The sequence below is a fragment of the Passer montanus genome, unplaced genomic scaffold (genome assembly GCF_014805655.1).
Source record: "Passer montanus isolate IOZ18808 unplaced genomic scaffold, ASM1480565v1 scaffold56, whole genome shotgun sequence".
Taxonomy (NCBI): Eukaryota; Metazoa; Chordata; class Aves; order Passeriformes; family Passeridae; genus Passer; species Passer montanus.
The window spans coordinates 3,800,222-3,816,071 of record NW_024370595.1 but is presented as its reverse complement, the minus strand read 5'-3'; the positions used below and the strand labels follow the sequence as shown (position 1 = coordinate 3,816,071).

At 40.7% G+C, this 15,850-nt stretch overlaps 1 protein-coding gene across 1 annotated transcript in view; it reads right to left on the bottom strand.

Annotated features, from left to right (window-relative positions):
- Positions 1-9,724, bottom strand: part of PPP2R3B (protein phosphatase 2 regulatory subunit B''beta) — a 46,159-nt gene extending 36,435 nt beyond the window's left edge. The window contains exons 1-2 of the mRNA XM_039725750.1: positions 9,677-9,724; positions 7,888-8,250 (exon numbers count right to left, since the gene is read on the bottom strand). Of these exons, the coding sequence (XP_039581684.1) occupies positions 7,888-8,235 (348 nt within the window). The 5' untranslated portion in view covers positions 8,236-8,250; positions 9,677-9,724. The remainder of the gene's footprint in view (positions 1-7,887; positions 8,251-9,676) is intronic.
- Between the last annotated feature and the right edge of the window lie 6,126 nt (positions 9,725-15,850).

The window sequence follows — 15,850 nt, the reverse complement described above, 5'->3', positions numbered from 1 at the left end:
CAGCTTCTTGCTTATGATTTCACTTGAGATTTCCCTCCTGAAGATCTTAACACAAAAACAACAAATCAGGAAGCTTCAGACACAGACTTTCTCCTACGTATCTGTCAGTAAAATCACAAATGGCTAATTTACCAACCAAAACTTTCTGATAAAACTTCTATGAAGACTTATTCTTAATCTACTACTATTGTGGTGTTGTATCAGTCTGAAATCATTGCTGATACAGGAAATGGAGGCAACAGAAACTATATTGATTTTTACAGAACTAAATGGAAAGCTGTCCAAAATTGCAAGCAGGCTACAGTGCCAAAGGACAAAACAAAGAAAGAAGGCAGAGCAAAGAAGGTGGTCACTGGTAACCACGTGAACTTCAGCTTTCAGAATAACCAAAAGGGCAATCATTACACATGAAGAAAAAAGACCCAAGAAATCAGACATCTTACAGAGGCAGAACACCCCAAATACATTGCCAGAACAGGAGCAGCAGCACTCCTGACTTTCCTCCAATCTCTATTACTGTAAATCCTTATATAAACTTTACATATTTTCTCAAGCATTCTAGAAAAATCTTTCTAAAAAACTAGGTTTAAATTTGTCACTTGATAAATAAGCAAGTAATTAAAATTTTAGGTGGTGTTTTTAGTGTGTTAAAAGCAAGTGAGAGAAGAAAATTAGTCATCTTTTGTTTAAAAATCTGATATTACAACAGGAGACTTACAGTATTTGCTGTAAATGACTATTCATGAAGTTTTTGCAGGTAGAACAACAGTCATCTTTTGTTTAAAAATCTGATATTACAACAGGAGACTTACAGTATTTACTGTAAATGACAGGTAGAACAGGTTGCAGGTAGAACAACCATCTAGCTCATTGTTTTCAATATTGCATAATTTCAAATAGTTTGCTTTATCTTTTGGTAAAGTATGTCACAAAGATTATTATTTACAATACATCAGTATTCATCATATCTACTAGAAAGGTTTACAAAATTTAGAAGATTTTTTTATTGTTTATCAATACAAATCTAGCTTCTAAAGGAATAAAACTCATTAGAAACTGTTCTCCTGGTTCTGCTGAATCAAAAAAAACCTAATCAAGTCAAGTCATTTGATAAGTTCTACAAGGCTTCTTTTGTCAAGAAAGTCAAACTGAACCTAATTCACACTGAGCACATCTTGCAAATATTTGGCAATGATTTCTTCAGCACCCACTCAATATTTCCCCCCTACACTTTCCCATGTAGACTTCACCTACATTTTCCCTTTAGACTTCCAGTTCATCCCACTCAACTTGAAATCAGCCAAAGTTACTAGTAGGATCTGCATAGAATAAATATGCAGGGGTAGTTCCATATGAAATGAAAATAAACAGCATGCACAAGGTCAATGGGACACATATTCCAAGAGCTCATCATTCCTGCAAGTACCTGTGGTCAGGAAGCAGTACGTGGGTGGCTCTACAGTTTTCTAGCTATTTTTCACATGATTGTTATGCAAAAGGGGCACTTCTAACATTAACTACTGGAACACACTTTTAAAAACACGTCTTGGTCACAGTAGGTTTCAATGGAAACATTTTCAGTTGTGTCTGTTGTTTGCAGAATACAAATCAATCTTATCTACCAGACATTTGTACCATGTGGTTAACTGGAAGAACACCACACTAACAGCACCCCACACCACTATAACGTTTACATGTTATATGTAAATAACAAAGGAGTTATTTACATATTATACCACACTTAAAACACTAAATTTAGTAACCATTTGTTGCTGACTGTGAAAAACCATATGCTTAATAAGTATATTCCTGAATCAGTGCAACGACTTAAATACAACGAAAGCAAGGCAACTTTAAGATTACTGTGTGTGCAAAACCTCTTAATTTGCCAAGACTCAGTTACCTGATTTTACCACTGGCATTTTGAAGATTTTTCTCATAACATGGCTTGCTGTGCAGCCATTGACTAGGAAACAACAGTGGACAAACTAGTTCACTGGATGAGCTGATTTTTGATTTTATATTTAAGTAAGCCCATACATACTTTTGGCCTCAAGTTTATTTCTTGCTGACAGAGTAAATGTAAGGCATATGAAGAAGTTATCAAGCATCACTGGATGCAAAAAAAAACCAAACAAAAAATCCCAAAAAACCAAAAAAATTCTCATCTATGTTAATACCCAATTTCCTCACAGACTGAACATCCATTAAAAAATGCACTGTTTAAACGACTGATGTAAAGCTATAATTAAGTTTACTTGTTTTGAAAGACTGAACAGAGAAGCAACTGAAAGTAATGATCTGTAAGCTATGATGATATGGCTTTGAACTTTTTTTGTTTGCTTTTAAGTGTCAGTTACTCACAAAGATTCAACTGTCATTAATAAATGTCATAATTCAAAATTGAATTAATTTTAATCGTCCTGGGTCAGGATTCAGGTGATCTTCAAACTTTAAGAAAGCCATACAATTTTGATTTCCATTTCTTAGTATTAGAAATGCCAAAAACTCTTAGGACTGGATGCAGCATGTAAAAATATGAGTTTCCAGTAGGACACAAATGCAACTACCACTTTGAAAGAGGACAAAAGTTCATTATTTTTTTAATAAAGCACAAAATGTAAACAAAATCAATATAACTGCTAACAAGAGTAAAATTTACGTGCTAGGGTCACAAGATACAGTTAGAATAAGGAGCACTATCAAAACCCTGCAACAGTGAGTAACTTTCAGTTTCCCAATTATGAATATAAAAACAGTTAGTTCTTTAGTCAGCATAATGGCTCTTCTATTCCAAGCTATTCAGTACAGCAAAGCTTAAGATGAATAACACAACATACTACATTGCTGCTTATGTTGACTACTATTATGTCACCTCACTCCAAACTAATAATGATTTCATAGCAACACCTATAGCTGCTCTCTTCCAGACTTTAATATGAACTTTTGGCTGCCCTTCCTTTGTTGGCACCATAGAAGGAGCTTTATTGAGATCACACTAATGCTGACATCTCTCATAGTGCCCAGTTATCATTGTGAAAGTACATCAGTTTGATATCAGGTTATTTACAGTCTCCCTTTAAGTCACGGGCTTGAGCTGAAAGCCAAGTCCACCATCCTCCCCACTTAGTGATAGGACACAGCACTACTAACACTATCTTTGCATGATACAGAGTTAGGGAGTGTCTGTGTTAGACCACACAGCACAGCCTGGTGTGCAGGGCAGTGCTAACACAGCCCACACAGCCAGGCTCTGGAGTTACCAGTGCTTCTGCCATGAACGAGGCAGCAATTCAGCTGCAGACAGACACCTTGTAAGATGATGGTATCAGCCCAGTTACCCTCTACCTCAAGCTCTTAAAATTAATTTGTTTCAAAAAGCAACTGTTAAGTGTTATTCAGACTTCAGCCAATATTAAAAGGTTTCATTCTAGCCTCCCTTTAAACTAAAATGGATCACAGCAGTACCACTACATTTAAATCAAGTAACTGTTCACAAAATTTGGCAAGAATGTTGTTCATGATAAACCTAAGCAGCCACATATTAAAGAAGTAAAAACATTTACAAGTTACAGATATAGGAGGAAAATGAGCTTTAATTGCCACAGGATAACAAGCAGGAACAGTATGCTTATCAAATAAAGGCTGTAGAGAAACCACTTCAAGAAGTGCCTTTATATCAAAGGTTGACCCTGCAGAGAAATGGAAAATAACTTTGAAGTATTTCTGATTATATTACATTCTCTCTGCACCACCATCCCACAAAATGCTTATAGGGAATTCTGTGAATAGTTTCCCCAGATGCCTTGCACACCAGCTGGTCAGGATTAAACATCTTGCCTTTGGCACCTTTTAGGCCTTGAGGACTGGCATTTTTGACAGTGTGATGAACGGTGTACAATTGTGTATACCTAATGTGTTTAGGATAATCTAGAGTCCCTGAAACACTGTTAAGTCTATCTACATTTGTGATAAGGGTTAGAAGAAATCTACAGCAGCTGTCCTAGTTTGAAAGTTACAGCCCTAGAATTTCTACAACAATACACTCAGAAAATATTTGAGACTTGAATGCTGAAATTTTTTTGTCTCTAAATTTTTGTTATTTGAAGTATACAGTACATAGAAATCACAGGCCTACTTGCAGAATACCAAGTGCTAGCAAGACCAGAATTCTGCATTAACATGTTTACACAATGGGTACAGTCAGATATCTGCCTCACTGCGCCATGCAAGTGAAGCAAAGTACCTCCCATAAAGGAAAAAAAAAAATCCCTAAACAAACACTGTTTTGTTCTCATTTGCATAAAAACACACTGAAAGATGAATTTTCATGGTAGAGTTTTGAACAGATTTTAAAATGTACATTTGGATTAAGTCAGCAGTTTACTCTTAACATGGCTTTAAGTGAGCTGTTCAGATGACAAAAATCCATAAAGACCATGTAGGTTCCTTCATTATTAGAATAAGTACTTTTGACTTGCTAATCAGAGGAGGGCTTCAACTGTCTTGAAAGACAGCAAATTCTCCTCTTACAAGACATTGGTGTTTCAGCAAAATACATGGCAACTTCTGAATTTTGGATAGAAGTATTACCCACAGGCTTCAATTACAAGCTAATCTCAGGAAAGAAAGCAAAAATCTCCTTGAATACAATAGCTGACAGCTACAGTAAATTTAATGCTGTCTAATGGTTGCCGTCAGCACACCACCTTATTTTGTTTGCTTTTAAGTGTCAGTTACTCACAAAGATTCATATGCTACTGTTTAACTTATAAAATATTACACATCTAATTAACTTCTAATTAAGAATGCTTCCTGTTCAGAAAAACATGCTTTGCTAACAAGTACAGAAACCTGTAGCATGAAAATGTTGTTTTCCTACACAATCGTATTTACTTCCTGGTAATTACTTAAAGATGGTTTTCTGTTATCAGCTTTATTGTTTGTTATCCTTCAAAAAAGTTGCAGGAACATTTTAAGAAACAGGAAAAATGCATACAGCAGCTTTACCCATAACCAAATGCAGTGATTTAGCTCAGTGATACTGAAAATGTATCATGCCAAAGTAAGTTAACTGCTTGTATGCTGCCTTATGAGACTTCCAGTGCACAATAAAAAAAGTTTAATAAGATGCTTAAGTTAACTAGTATAGTCCAAAAATAAATAATTCTCCAGCTCTTTATGACTGGATGTAAAAGCCTTTTCCTAACAACACCCTCATGCTCACAGAGCTACACACATTAACTTTTACCATTTTCTAGGACTCCTATTTAGAATTTAAATCTGTATTATGTATGTAGGTCCAGTATCTGAAACATTTTCTTCCACTTGCAGAAACACAAGGGCCTCAAACTTACTTAAAACTCATATGAAGTAGGTAGAACCACTGTGGCTTGATCTGAGAAACATAGTAAGATGCACAACAGCAGATGCAGTAGTTTTGACACCGTGTGGGGTAGTTTGTGGAAGAAAGTGGGGTACATTGTACTTTCTATGAGAAAATACACTGTCATGGCAGAACATGCAATTCTTGGTGGTATTAAAGAGCTAATTCCAGCTACAAATGCAATTTACACTTAGAGATTAAGAAACTTTTGGATGAAGATTGAATTTCCTTAAATAAAAAGCTATAAATAAATTTCTCATTGCTTGGAAATTCCCCCTCCCCAATCTACTCAAGCAACCAACAATCTAACTCCTCTAAGTTCACTCTCATCACTATACAAACAATTGCAATTAAGTCAAGGATGTTACTCTTCATTAATCTCTTCAAGTTCTTCTTTATGGGATTTACTTCAAGTAATCAACCAAGACATGTGAAGAGAAATTACAATACACAAGTTAGTGATCAAGTATAGTAAATAACAGTGGGTTTTAACAGAAACTCTGCCTGCTTTTATCTGATACAACAATAAACTGAGCATCTGTTGACTGACTTTCTGCATTTCACTAGAGCAGGAAACATAACAGTGTGAACAACAACAAAAAAGTAAATCAATCATCATGCCCTGCTGTTCGGCTGGTGAATATACACAAACACAAGTCCCTATTATTGTAAAGTCAATCTAGGCAAACACTGGACTGGACATGTGGTGTTTTGGAGCTAAGAAGTTGTGAAACTAGATTTGAAAATTAATATTTAAGAAACCAAGAGGCCACTTCAGATTAAATGTTTAAGTGCAAAAGAGTCATGCTGTTACTCCTGTGGGTTAAAGGGTAAGTCTACACGCTCAATGCATATCAACAACAAACAATAAATAACTGATACTCTTAAATATCCCAGCTTTATCCTCTCTATCCTTACCCAACTGAGCAGGCTTCCCTAGGATACCAGGTTTGGACACTGCAATAAGTTAGATACCAAAGTATATAGAACAATTGGGAATTACAACCTCTTAAAATTTTCCAGTAATATTAAAATGTATTAATTTATAGTTCTATAGCACAAACAGCATGAAAACTCTTTGAAGTCATTATGAATGTCATGAAGTTCAGCAAGGTCAAGTGGAAGGCCCTGCATCTGGGACAAGGAAATCCCAAGCCAAAGACAAGCTGGGGGGATAACAGATTGAGAGGAGCCCTCGGGTAGAGGACTTGGAGATGCTGCTGGATGAAAAGCTCAACATGACCCAGCAATGTGCACTTGCAACTCAGAAAGCCAAACATCCTGGGCTGCATCAAAATCAGCCAGCCAGCAGGGAAAGGTTGATTCTTGCTCCCTCCTCTGCTCCAGAGACCCCAGCTGGAGTGCTGTGCCCAGCTCCGGGATCCTCACCATAAGAAGGACTTGGATCTGGTGGAGCAAGTCCAGAAGGTCACAAAGATGGGGCTGCAGCACCCTGCCAAAGACAACAGGCTGAGAGAGTTGGGGGTTGGTCCACCTGGAAAAGAGAAGGCTCTGGGGAGAACTTAGAGCAGCCTTCCAGTACTTAAAGGGGACCTACAAGTGAGCAGGAGAGGGACATTGCACAAGGGCATGTAGTGACAGGACAAGGGGAAAGGGCTTTAAACTGAAAGGGTAGGTTTAGACCAAATATTAGTGAAGAAATTATTGAAATTCTTTACCATGAGGATGGTGAGACACTGAAACAGGTTGCCCAGAGAAGCTGTGCGTCTCCCATCCCTGGGAGTGCTCAAAGCCAGGTTGGACAGGGCTTTGTGCAACCTGGTCAAATGGAAGGTGTCCCTGTCCATGGCAGGGTGGTTGGAACTAGAGGGTCTTGAAGGTCCCTTGCAGTCCGAACTATTTTATAATTCTATAATTCTATGATTCTAGGATAATTGATCATACATAAGCAACACAACTTTGTCAGTAATGACAACATTTTCTATCCAGTTTTGTGGGGTTTTTTTATGAAAAGAGCTAGAAACTAGACTGAACTGAATTGCGAGCTTAAAAAGAAGGTTTCAGGTTGGGGGCAGGGTTGTCCTCCTTGCATAGAGGGCATTGTCTGTTATAAATAAAGAGCTCATTAGGAAGGAAGTGCCAAGTGTACCATGCAGTACCAAAACAATTACTTAGTTAATATGCAGATCCAGTGAAGCCAAATTTGAGTCTTGTACTAACAACAGTGCCTGGTATCATTAGACAAAGGAATATTTGCAGTCAAGGCAGTATGTTATAAAAGGAATGCAAACACAAGGACTTAAATTCATCCACAGTTAGATAGCAAGGGCCCAAGATAATCTTATGGAAGCTCAGGCCACCTACCCACTAACACTAGTGACACACAAACATTGGTATTTTAGGTTCAGTGCAGCTGCTTCACTCCACTCCTGATGCCTCCTCTGGGGAAACTATTTACTTACATAATTTACTTACATAATACCACAGACACAAAAGTCAGTTCCATTTAAACAAATACATCTAATAAGAAATAAACTTACTTCTTTGGTCCCCGAGGATCGGCGTGTTGCTCTAACATTAGAAATGTTCCTTGAGCTAGCTGGAGTCGCCAATGGAAGAGTAGTAGAAAGCTGAGGAGGACTCAAAGACATCAAAGGCAGTCTGGTATCTCCTAATATGCACTGCTTGGAATTGGAATTTTTACTGGTGAGGCTCTCATTTTTACTGTTTCCTGAATCTGCATTACCAAACTCTGTTTTCTCCTTATTCTTGATTCTTCTCAAGCAGTCCTTTAGTATTAGCTGAGTTGCAGGCTGACTCAACCAGCACAAAAAGAGTTCATCCACCTTCATTTTCACTGCAGGTTGCAGAACTTTTCCAGGTGACATTTTCTGCCAGTTTTCCTGTTTTGTTGGTTCAAATTCAAAGTAAATATTTGACAATCATATAAATATTCCATTCACCTTTCAGTGTTGCACAGGCATTATTTAACAAAATGTTAATATTTATTCTCTCAAGATACCAACAAAAGTTGAGAATTATATTGAAACACGTGACTTCAACAACATTTTATAAGTGTACACCATAAATCAGTCAGAGTCAATGCCAATAATTTCTTTTAAATAATGGATAACTTATTTTAAAAGCATACCGTGTAAATGGTGGAGACTAGAGAACAAGAAACTGCACTTGTGCTTTCTCAATGAGATAGCTAACAAATATTACAAATATTCTCTAAGAATATGTGTTAAAAATACATGCATTATGAAAAATGGGACTTGAAAATACTTATAATTGAACATACTAAGAAGTAAATATCTAAGCAGTTTATGCTAGACAATAATGATAAAACAAGTAAGATTTAATAAGCAAGTCTTTCAGTCAAGAAATTAGAACTAAGACTGAAGGCTCAATTTTCATTCTGAGGCTGTGATATGGATTCAACATCTTGCATCCCCCTGTGTGAGTGATTCCCAAAGCCCTGTCATTTGATATTGTAAAAACCTCTTATTTGACATTCACTTTTGCAGTTTTTCAAAACCAGTGTAAAATCCAATGTCACTCAAGAACTGCAACAGTGTGATTTCAGGTTCACTTACTCACCTGAAACAAACAGGTTTTTGGTGGTGTTTTTGTTTTTATGTTTTTGGGGTTTTTTTGTCTTAGAATGAAACACTGAGAACAGAGCCAAAGTTACTATAAAGATTTTTCAGCATCCAATTACTTCATGATTTGGTACAGTCCAAATAAAAATTTATGCTTCCTCACGTTTGTGGGTTTTTTTAAAGCTCTTCACAGAATTTAATCTATATGTACAAATCATATGATAAAAGATATATGATTGATGATCTTAGACGTCTTTTCCAACCTAAATGATTCCACACACAAATACTTGGCTGAACAAGCCTTAAAACAAGTTTGGAAACGAGTAACACCCAGCGAGCAAACATCCTACTAAAACCTAAAGCTCATCCTCGTCCCACGGCAGAACTCGGAGCCTTTTAAAACTGCACCGCCTAAACTTTCCAAACCGCTGTAACCTCGCAGCTCAGTTATTCTATTTCTGAAAATGAAGCCGTTTCCCTACTTTTTTAAGCCCAACACCCTCAGGACGCTGGTGGCTGCGCTCAGCCATCCCCGCCGGGACAGAAACCGGGCAGGGCAGGGAAGGGCCAGCCCGGCGCCGCCGCGGGCACGGGCAGCCGCCGCTGCAGCCACAGGTCGCTGCCTTCGGGCGAGCCCCGCAGCAGCGGCAGCTCAGGAGCGCCGTGACCCCGCACTACAGCACGGGACAGCCGCACCACGGGACAGCCGCACTCACACACTCACCTGCCCGGCACCGCCACCGCCGCCCCTTCCCGCCGCCGCCGCCTTCAAACGCGCGCCTCCTTCCGGCCCGGCCGCCGCCATCTCGCGAGAGCGCGGCCCTTCCGCCCCGCGGGACGCGGCCGCCGGTCGCCATGGCGACGGGGCGCCGGGCCGGGGCCGCGCTGCCCTGCCCGAGCCGCCGCCACAGCCGCGTGTGCGCAGCTTGGAGCTCTGAGAGGGGCTCGGCGTCTCTGGGCTGCTCCTCACTGGTTCTCTGAGAGCAGCTGGCAAAGGGATGGAGGGGCAGAGTATCCCCTCAACAAGTTTGCTGACGGCACAAAGCCGTGAGGAGCGGCCGATACTCCCGAGGGCTCTGTGCTGCCCTTCGGAAAGACCTGCACAGCTTGAAGAGAGGGTCAGAGAAGAACTGTGTGAAACTCAACAGAGGCGAATTCCTCCCTGCCCCTGGGAGGAATAACCCTGGCACCAGCACAGGCCGGGGCTGACCTGCCGGGGGGCAGCTCTGCCGAGAAGGACCTGGGCGTCCTGGTGGACAACGAGCTGTCCCTGAGCCAGCAGCGTGTCCCTGGGCCAAGGCCAGTGCTGTCCAGGGATCCATAAGGAGAGCATTGCCAGCAGGTCCAGGGAGGCGATCCTGCCCCTCTGCTCAGCCCTGGGGAGGTCCCATCTGGAGTGTCCAGCTCTGGCTCCCCAGCCCAAGGGATGTGAAGCTCTAGGAATAACCCTGGCACCAGCACAGGCCGGGGCTGACCTGCCGGGGGGCAGCTCTGCCGAGAAGGACCTGGGCGTCCTGGTGGACAACGAGCTGTCCCTGAGCCAGCAGCGTGTCCCTGGGCCAAGGCCAGTGCTGTCCAGGGATCCATAAGGAGAGCATTGCCAGCAGGTCCAGGGAGGCGATCCTGCCCCTCTGCTCAGCCCTGGGGAGGTCCCATCTGGAGTGTCCAGTTGGGAGTTGTCCAGGAGCCAGATCCCCAGCCCAAGGGATGTGAAGATCCTGGAGAGGGTCCAGCACAGGGTGACAAAGAGAGTCACCCTCTCTTCGGAGCCTCTCTGTTAAGAGGAAAGGCAGAGGGAGCTGGGTCTGTTCAGCCTCGAGAACACATGACAGAGAAGGAACCTTATTAATGTGTATAAATATCCAAAGGGGGGGTGCTGAGGGGATGGGTCCAGACACTTCTTGGTGGTGCCAACCACTTGAACATGAATGAGGCAAGGGTCAGAAACTGATGTACAGGAAGCTCCACCTGAATATAAGCAAGAATGTCTTTACTGTGCAGGTGATCACACACCTGGGAACAGATTGCCCAGATTGCCCAGAGGGGTTGTAGAGTCTCCTTCGTGGAAGATGTACAAGAACCATCTAGATGCACTTCTGTGCCATGTGCTCTGGGATGACCCTGCCTCAGCAGAGAGGCTGGATCAGATGACCCACTGTAATCCCTTCTGCACAATTTACCCATTCTGTGGTTCTGTGAAAGCGACCTGGTTCCATCTGCTAAATGCTGTTCAAAGGAGAACACTAAATGCTCTTTCTACATGATGGCTATGGTTACCACTAGTGTTACGGGATTGCAAATGATAGGATGAAAGAGGAGGTGGAGGCAGTAACTAATAGAATGATAATCCCCTTTCTAAGAGAACGATGTGTGCCAATCTGTTTGCAGCCCTTTTTGTACATACAAAACATACACTGGGATTTTGTGGTTGTCAGCTTTCAGGGGCACCCATGTGAGGCTCTCTGGGTGCAGCTATCAGTGGGGTTTAGGTTGTTGATCATTGACCCATACAGTTTTTTTCTTTGGCATTTTTTACATCAGCGACTCATTGGTATTTTTACATCAGATTCCCTACTTCCACTGCACTGATTTTTTCCTCATGTGGCTACGCTTCACTTTTGTTAATCCATTTTACATTCTGCCAATTCCTTTACCAGCAGAGACACTACAGATTTATGACAGGTTATTATTACAAATTGTTAGAACATTAATTCTGTGGAAATGGGGCTGTACTGAATATGATACAGTGGTTTGCAGGGAAGGCTTGAAAATGTAGGCAAGAGTAAAATAGGGTAAGTGAAGGAATGGGCTTGCTTTCTCATTTTTGGAAGCTTGTAGGGAGGACACATAGATAAGAAAGGGCTTAGAAGAAGCAAAACCCAAGATGCTGTGAGAGAAATCTGGTGCAGTCCAACACAATTACATTTAGGTAATACCAGAATGATATTTTGATAATAACAGTCATCTGGCAAAACCCAGTATTACTCTTCTGAGTACATCAGAAGGCTTTAGCTTCCAGCTGTAGACACAAATCTGAAAATGAGATTCTGCACTTAAGAAGACATTGAAAGTTCCTGAGAGAGTCTCCACTTTTTGAAGTAGGGTAGTATTCTCTTTCCTGCCCATTGGTTGGTGAAGTTAGAAAATATGTTTTTGCAATGCCACAGTGGACAAAATGGCTTTTTTTTCAAACTGGAGTAGAACATTCAACATAACACAGCGGAAGCAGATGTCAAAGTATGGATAAATCTGTATATAATATGGAAGTAGCTTTTAAGTAGAGAAAAGAAATTTAAAACCCTGTGTTATGGATAGCAGCAAGATTTTTGGCAGAGAGCTGAAGGGCTGAATTAAGAAGACTGATAGCAGAGCAAGAGACATGGAACAAAGAGGACTTTTAAAACATTTTGAATGCCTTTGAAGCATTCCTTAGTGATGGTGTAGCCATCTGTTGATTGACATGTTGAAGACAGGTGGGAAGAAGGGGATCAGAGACTGACTTGACAGAGTTGTAGAGTTGGATATCATCTGCAAAGAGATGATGTCCTTTGTTGAAACTGGCAATGAGATCTCCCAGAGGAACATTAGAAATAAGAAAAAAAAAATCCTCTAAGAGATGCACACAGTCATAGTGTTCTCTCATGCATGCTAGTGTAGATTCAAAGCAATTCTAACTCTGACTTCATTAGACTGTGCCATGGATAACATTAGTGTGAGAGAGGAATCAATTCCATGTGCCTTCTGTTAAGCAGAAAAGACTTCGGGCATCCTCATCAGGTTGTACCTGTACTGCAGCTGAGACAGGTGTTTTGAACTTGTGTCTGAATGAATCAGGTCTACTCAGCAGTGTATCTACTGGTAGGGGTGTGTTTTTGTAGAGTTACAGGGGCTCAAACTTGGCCAAAAGTGGAGAAATACCTAAATTGAACCGCTTTATTCAGATCTTCCACCAAGAATTGAAACTTGAAATCCTTTTTGACTGCTATTTCCTTGTTCTTGCTTGACATAGTGAGTACAGAAACTGAACTTTTTTAACATTGATTTCAATGTATGGAAGACAAAAATCTTAAAAAAAATTTACCATTTTTGTAAAATGTATCCATCTGGTTTGAGGATGGTCTCCTTTAAAAATCCACTGAATAATTATTAAATATTAAAGTACCGAGCATGCAATATCCAACTGATACCTGAAAGTTTAGTGATGGAGTCACACTTAGCATTGCTGTAAAAGACACAGACTATGCTTTAGATAAGGCATTTGTTTAATAAGTGCAAGAGAGTGGTGCATTGATGTAATTTGAGCCAATTAATAGCAGGAGTGCTTGGGCCTAACAGCGCAGTGCAGTGGAGTTAGTACACCATGCTGGTGCCCCCGTGTAGCACAGTACCTCCCTCCATGTGTGTGTGGAGGTACTAACCCCGGTGCAGAAACTGAAGAGCTCCATCCAGCTCTTGTTGCCTCTGTTGCCTGCAGCTCCTTTCTGACCTTGCTTCCCTAGTGTTTACTCAGCCAGTGTGATGCTAGCAGTATTGCCATGTATGGCTAAATATCAAAGTCTTCCTTTCCCTTAATTTGTCACTGTGTACAGTGACACAGGGCAGTGGTGTTCATAAGCAATATTTTCATTCCTAATCAGCATTTTGCAGTGACAGCTGGGCTTTTCAGATATTCTTGTGTCTGTACAACTTAGACATACAGGCAATAAAGAGTTGTCTCCAATCTCTCTGTACTAATGCAACATTTCTAAGGCCTGATAAATGTTGTCCAGAAGTAGACATATAATCTAGACCAGCTGTAACAGGACTTAAAAGTGTTCCTCTCCACTACTTAATAAGAATCTCAATTAGTCATTACCACGTTTTAGAAGTCTGAAGTTAAGCATAAATGTGTCTAAAGGATAAATGTTTTTGGAGTATAATATTTACTTGCTTGCACAGGGCTGTGTCAGATGTACTCTCATCCCGTCTCAAAAGCAGCGTTATCATCCTTAAGCAGAGTGGCAGTTTGAGGTGGAACACGTGCCTGAGATCAAAATACAGTTCACTGCACAATCTTTCTGAGTCCTTATTCTGAAGCTTTTCATGTGCCTTTGTGCTGGTTTATCTGGGGTAGGGTTAACTTTCTTCACAGGAGCTGGTATGGGGCTTGCTTTGGATTTGTGTTGAACATGGGGTTGGTAATGGAGAAATGTTTTTGGTATGGCTGAGCAGGGCTTATGCAGAGCCAAAGCTTTTTCTGCTTTTCCTACTGCCATGCTGATGAGGAGACTATGGATGCATGGGAGATTGTAAGCCAGGACAGCTGACCCCAACAGACCAAAGGGATATTTCAGACTATATGGCATAATGATCAGTATATAAATGGGGGGAAGAAGGAGGAAGAGGGGGATGTTTGGAGTGATGATTCTTGTCTTCTCAAGTCACTGTTCTGTGTGATGGAGCTCTGCTCTCCTGGAGATGACTGAACACCTGCCTGCCCATGGAAGCAGTGAATTAATGTCATTGTTTTGTTTTGCTTTGCTTGTATGCATGGCTTTTGCATGTCCTCTTAAACTGTGCTTATCTCAACCCATGATTCTTACTTTTACCTTTCCAGTTTTCTCCTTGACCCTGTTGGTGGGGGAATGAGTGAGCAGCTGTGTGGTATTCGGTTGATGGCTGGGGTTAAACCATGATAGCTCGTCACTCAGGGAAGAGAACTACAGTACCTCTTTTGAATGATGCTTTAAGGGCAATACTGCATTTTGATTAGGCTTTTGCTTTTATAATGTTTTTATAATGCTTTTGCTGACATATTTCACAGCTTTGAAATTTAGGCATGTGAAGTCCAGTTCTAACCTATATATAAGCACTAAAATTACTGTGTCCCGATTTCCTGATGTGCTAATTTAGTTGGAAGCAGGTGTGCTGAATGTCTCTGACAAACTGTAACTTTTATTTAAGTTGTTGTTATTGAAAATTTTGGCCAGATGGGTTCATTGAGGTTGTGCTGCCAAAGTGATGTTCCTTTTAAAAGTGCTTATGGTATGTAGTCAGAGAGATTTCAGGGGAGTGTAAATGTTATTTTCCACTAAGTGAAGGATAAAGTCTAACATACTGTCACTTAGATTCCTAGTCCTGGTACTAATTTGTGGGGGAATGAAGAGATGCATGCCTTATGCTGCATCATTTAAAGTGAAGATAAATATTAAGAAAATGGTAGTAACTGGTAATCCATTGAACTGTGTACTCATACCAGCTAACCATCCATCCTTTCTTGCAGCAGCTTACCAAAAATAGAGCTGCAATGGTGAACTATAGGTCACATGGCCTCCAGAAGTAGCATCATAAGCAGGCAAAAATATGTCAGCAATGCTGACTTGGTGCACATGTTTGGCAGCCAGCAATGTTCTCTGAAGAGCCTAATATTGAGATGGGAGGCTTGAATTTTTTCTGTCTCCTACCACCTTTGAGGTAGAATACTGCAGTAATATAGGATCTGCACAACTCCTTAAGAGCAAATAAAAGATATAATTACAAATTATTTTGCAACCTGCCAGCTTGTGTCATGAGTAGAGGCATTTAAACATCCTGTACTTGCAGACACATTTTGTTTTCTCCCTATCACATGCACCATGTAGTTAGAATAAGGCCTTGTCACTGTCTCTCTCCTTACCTGAGCAGTTGGTTTAAAGCAGGAGTATTACATCTCTGCAAGAAAAAAAAAAGAGTATCAAATGTTGACACTGTAAGAGCAGGTGCATTACAAGCCAAAGAAGAAAATTGATTCAGCAGTTGTTTGCCATCATGTTTTTAGATTAATTCCTACTGCATATCACTGCAGGGCTCTAGCAATGAGCAGCTCTTACACATTTTACTGAATTACTGTTGGTGTGTTGGTTTTTTTCCACAGGGGCCT